The 5,306-nt window shown below is 36.8% G+C and overlaps 1 protein-coding gene and 1 pseudogene across 1 annotated transcript in view; one reads left to right on the plus strand and one right to left on the minus strand.

The window, feature by feature from the left end:
• MS4A2 (membrane spanning 4-domains A2) overlaps nt 1–3,384 on the plus strand; it is an 11,517-nt gene extending 8,133 nt beyond the window's left edge. The window contains exon 7 of the mRNA XM_015563130.1: nt 1,102–3,384. Within this exon, the coding sequence (XP_015418616.1) occupies nt 1,102–1,197 (96 nt within the window). The 3' untranslated portion in view covers nt 1,198–3,384. The remainder of the gene's footprint in view (nt 1–1,101) is intronic.
• Nucleotides 1,353–5,306, minus strand: part of LOC102769694 — a 7,256-nt pseudogene continuing 3,302 nt past the window's right edge.

Consider the following 5,306-nt stretch of genomic DNA (forward strand, 5'->3'; position numbering starts at 1 on the left):
AATCTTAGCGATGGTGAATTGTGCTGCTATGAACATAGGGGTGCATATATTCCTTCTGATTGGCGTTTCTGGTTTCTTGGGATATATTCCTAGTAGTGGAGATAAATACCACACGATCTCACTCTTTTGTGGATTATAGAGAATAACATAGACTGAGGAAAAGGGACAGACCCAAAGACTGAGAAACAGCAATCAGGCTATCAATCCCTAGAAGGGAAGTAGGGGAGGGCGGGGGTAAGGGGAAGCCGAGGGGTCCCAGACTGCGAGAAGGCACAGGCCGGGCTGAGTTACCCGCCCCCCGCAGTGCACAAATTTTTGTGCACCGGGCCTCTAGTAAAAATATAAAAGAAAAAAAAGAAAGTATTTTTCTAAGTTTCAGTGTTTTTGTTTCCAAATCTCATGTTTCAAATCACATTTCCTACTTCTAAGTAGCATAAATATCAGTAAAGTTCTGTGACTGAGGGTTAGAAAAATCGAACATTTATCATTTTAGAAAATGCAGATGGTTTGAAATGTATTAGGCATGAAATGAATGAGCAGGTAGCATGTGATGGAACCACTCAGATACCTGGGCTTATTTTCTGTCCCAGAAGAGCTCCCTTATATTTGTTCCCCTTCTGTCTTTTTTCCTTGGCTTTCACCTTACCACTTGCTCTGAAGCCTCAGTGTTTTTTCCTCCTTAATTTACAACTATCACCTGCATTTCCTCTTGCCTTACACACCCATTGCACCTTGGATGTGGGAAAAAGAATTGCTAATACTTGATGCACATATACTTACTCAGATCTTCCAGATGAAACTTACTCTCGCAAGTTGCCCATCTGTCCACTTGCCTGAAGCATTCAAGAATGGCTGCCTTGTTTAGATCACTTTCCTCCAAAGACAATAGATGTACTAAAGTTCAGACACACTCACCAACTTGTCATTGACCAACATAATTTATTTTGGGCCCACCAACCTGGCTTGGTTTGTTGGAGATGGAGGGAATAATTAGAGTGTAATGGGAGAGAATATGAGATCCAGAAAGACAAAAAGAGATGATATATATCTCTTGAACAAGTCTTCTTGGTGATTAATAGTGAATAATTTTTTCTTCACCAGATTCCAGAAGATCGTCTCTATGAAGAATTAAACATATATTCACCAATTTACAGTGAGTTGGAAGATAGAGGGGAGACATCTCCCACTGACTCATAAGAAGCACATTCAGAACATTCTCATCCATAGGAAAGGATACAGAAAGCCAAGATCTTTGTTTAAGGGGATACTGGCAAAATTTCAGATCTCTCAATGATCCGCCAATTTTACATTGTGATTTATTTTCTCCATGGTAATATTCTGTTTCTGTACATCTAAGTATCCCCGTTGTCCAATTTGTCAATATGATTGATTCCTGTTTTTCTTGTTTTCTTCACACTCATCTCTTCTGGGAAATCAATATGCAATAAGCATTTACTGTGTGCCTTTAACTGTGCTAATAGGGAAAACAAGAGGAAGGCTGGTCAAGAATTGAGTAAAATTTTAACAGTTTTATGTAGTTTTCAACCCTTTCTAGAATTCACAGAAGTGATGGGCATGATACACGTCGCCCACTAGGTTGTAAGCAACATTCAGCAAACATATCCTGAGAACTAATGAAGTGTTTTAAGTTTTCCACACTTGACTCTTTTACATTGTGTATCCCAATAGTTCACCCATAGTGGGTGCTGAGTGTATATTGATGGAGTGGATGGGTGTAGATGCAGGGAAAATATCCCACCAGGCCAGGCCAGAGGTAGAGTAGATAAGGAGAAAGAAATGATTCTGAAGTGAATTTGGAGGCAATAAGAAGACCAAATTGGTACATATTAAGCATAGACTTAGAAAGATAGTCAGAAATTTGAATAGAAATTCTGTAGTCATGTCTTAAATATTTTGGTGGATTCATATCAGGTTAACAATGGATGCTTCCTGCTTATTTTGATCTTATTATATGGAGAAACAGTATAGTATGTTAGAAAGATCATTAATCTTATGAAATGAAGGGAGTCTACATTGGAATCCCAGGCTGATTGCTTACTAGTTGAGTGAGTTGTGGCAAATAATTTACTCAATATGGGTTTTCTCATCTACAAAATTAAGATTAGGCGTAATTTACCTGCCAGCACTAAATGTCTGTTGTGGAAATACACACATACACATATGTGCTATAAATTTAAAATGTCCTAATATATATTATTATATAAATTACCTAATGTATATATACATCTAAGAAATCTCCAAATCTTACTAATCTCCAATGATATAAAACTTAAGTCTATTTTATCGTAATTTCAAAAGCCTTACTCTCTGGTCCCACTTCAACTTTCTCTTTAATATGGTTTGTGCTTGACCACTGCACATCAGCACCCTGACTTGAAATGTTCTGCTCTCTCTTCTGTACTTACTTGAATCCCTGCTTTCTTTAATGCCTATCATAAATCCCACCTCATTTTTTAAGATTTTCTAGCCAAGATTGCTCCTCTGTCAAGATGATGACTTTTTCAAATCAAACACACACACACACACACACACACACACACACACACACACCTTACACTATATATAACTTTTCTAAATGCAAATATTTTATATTTATAATACATTTTTTTTAAGATTCAAAGTTTCCTAAGATCAGTATATTGTCTGAATCATCAGTGCATTCATGGACAAAATACTCAATAATATTTGCTGATTGATGAGTGGGCAGTGGAGAGTTGAATGAAGTTAGTATCTGATGAGATAATAGGACATATCTAAGGAAGAATTCAAAATGAAAGACGAGTAAATTAATGAAGATCTTAGCTAAAATGAAATAAGTGGGCATGGAGAGAAATGATCATATCTAAAACATGGAGAGAAATACTAATCAGTCTTCTTTTTAATAAGTTGAATAAAAGGATAAATTTAGACAAGCAATTGGGAGTAATGCGTTAAGTGTTTGATTATAAGATCAAAGGCGAACACCTGGGATTGTTGAAGGAAATGACTGGGAGTCAGAAATATGCATTAATGGGAAGGAGTCCAGTTAGGCCTAAATTAAGCTTCGTTTTAGATGGTCATTTTTAGGAGACCAAAAGAAATGCAACTAGAAAGGGTCTGACAGCATCCACTACAGAGCGCTGGTAGAGAGGAAATATGCTGATGGAGATTTCTGTCATATGAGAGCTCATTATTTGGTGAAGCAGATTAACACTCTAAGATAATTATTTTGAGATAAAAGCGAAGCCAAGTTAACCTTCACATGCCTATAACCGGGGGAAAGTGGAAGGAAAAATATATGTAGGGTGGAAGATAGTTCAGAAAAGTGCATTGTGAAACAGTAGATAGTGGATAGCCCAAAGTGGAAAGTGATTAGACAAAGAAGGAAAAAGGTAACTGATCAGAGATAGTATCTGCAAGTTTGGGCAAAAGAAAAGCCTGCAGAGATAAATCAACTCCAGGTAAGGCAGGGAGGGGAGGGCAGAGAAAACACCAGTGGTGAATAAATGCAAAGGTGCAGAGAAATTCAAAACAGGGTATAGGGATGCGGAAATGAATAAAACATTTGCAGAAGCATTTAAAGGGAATTGGGGTATATGTGGTGTGAGAAATAATAGAGTGGATTGTGAATACAAAGTAGTGAAGAAAAATTAGCAAAATAATATTGCCATTGATATTTTTGTTATTAAGAGAAGGAAAAAGAAATTCAAATCTTTAGCCTAAGTAGAAATGTCTTGTGGAGGTACTGAAAAATCAGTATGGGGGGATTATTCACAATTCATTAATAAAATAATTAATTAAATTTTATGTGTTTAGGATACCAAAATTAAAAAGGGACAATTAGAAGTGAATTTCCCAGACTATGAAAGTGATCACATAACCACACAATGAGCGATTGACTTGGTATGACTATTTAATTTTAGGACCTCAGGTTTTCTATTTCCATTTTCCCCTCAAAATTTGACAACAGAATGAAAATATACCCTTTCACTGTGTAGCTTGCAAAGCTGTATCTCCACAGAGATTGATCATATCACTTCCATAGCACACGTATTCATATCCAAACACTAAGCCTGGTCTACCACGACCTCTTGAAATGGATCCAGTCTATTGTTACACTTGTATAAGATTTTATAATGCTCTTTCTCCCACTCGATTAATATTTTAACCAAATTGTTGACTGTATATTTTCTATATACACAACATATTTTTTGTCTCCAGACCATTCTGATAGTTGTCCTGTCCCTTACTGTCTTTTATCACATACCCACTTCAAGTACACACTGAGTATACAACTGCCATGTCTTCCACCCTTTCATTCCCTTGATTTCTTGCTTCATGACCACCTTACCCCATGATACAGTATATTGTCATTTATTATTTGTGTACTTGTGATCTCCTTGATATATCAATGACCAGTATTTCTACAATAAATTGGAAAAATTTAATTTGATTTCTTGTCTCTTGGTGTATGTACCAGTATGTGAGGGTGAGGGGCTAATCAAAAATAATAGAACTGAAACATCAATTCAGTAATTCCAAATACCAAGAACAGTCTAGAGAGTATTCATTTTTTCAATGTTTTATCAAATGAGACAATCTATTACTAACCTCAGAGACAGCAAACAGCTATAAGAACAATCTTTAGTCATCTCTTGTCACTGTGTAGTCAATAAATGGTGGGATGAAGTTGAAAGGGCATTTGACCATGAGTCCCATTTTTTAATTGGTCCTGACTCTAATTTATTTGTGAGCAGTCTGTTTTCTTTGTGCACCTGAGGTTTTCATCTGAAAATGAGCAGTTTGGAACAAAAGGTCTCACCTGATCTTTCTGTTTCCATGTCCTGTGCTTGTGGGAATCACAATTACTAAGTTTGTGTCTGGGGTAGCAACAGCAATCAGAGCTCTTTGCTATACCATCTAGCAAGACAAGTGGGACAATAACATTTGTTCTGAACTCCCAAAGAACTGTTTCTGAAAATTATCTTAGAAGTAAAATTTCCCAAATAATTCCCATTCTATGAAGTATAGCTCTACCTACAAAAATTACCTGCATTGGTGCTCCTATGATGTATTGGCAAATGTTTGCAATGGATTCCGTTACTTCCTTCCACAAAAGCATTGGGAGGCTTGTGGTACACAGAGGCCAAAGAACCAATATGGCAGATGAGCTCATCCAGCAGAGTCAGCCTAGTAAGATCTGTCTCCTCAGAGATTAGTGGCTTCTCAAGCAAGGCTACTTCTTTGGCTGTGACATGGTCCATTGAGAGGAACTGCCAATAAATATAGCCCCTATCTCGAAGGTC

Source organism: Myotis davidii, unplaced genomic scaffold (assembly GCF_000327345.1).
Source record: "Myotis davidii unplaced genomic scaffold, ASM32734v1 scaffold818, whole genome shotgun sequence".
Lineage (NCBI taxonomy): Eukaryota > Metazoa > Chordata > Mammalia > Chiroptera > Vespertilionidae > Myotis > Myotis davidii.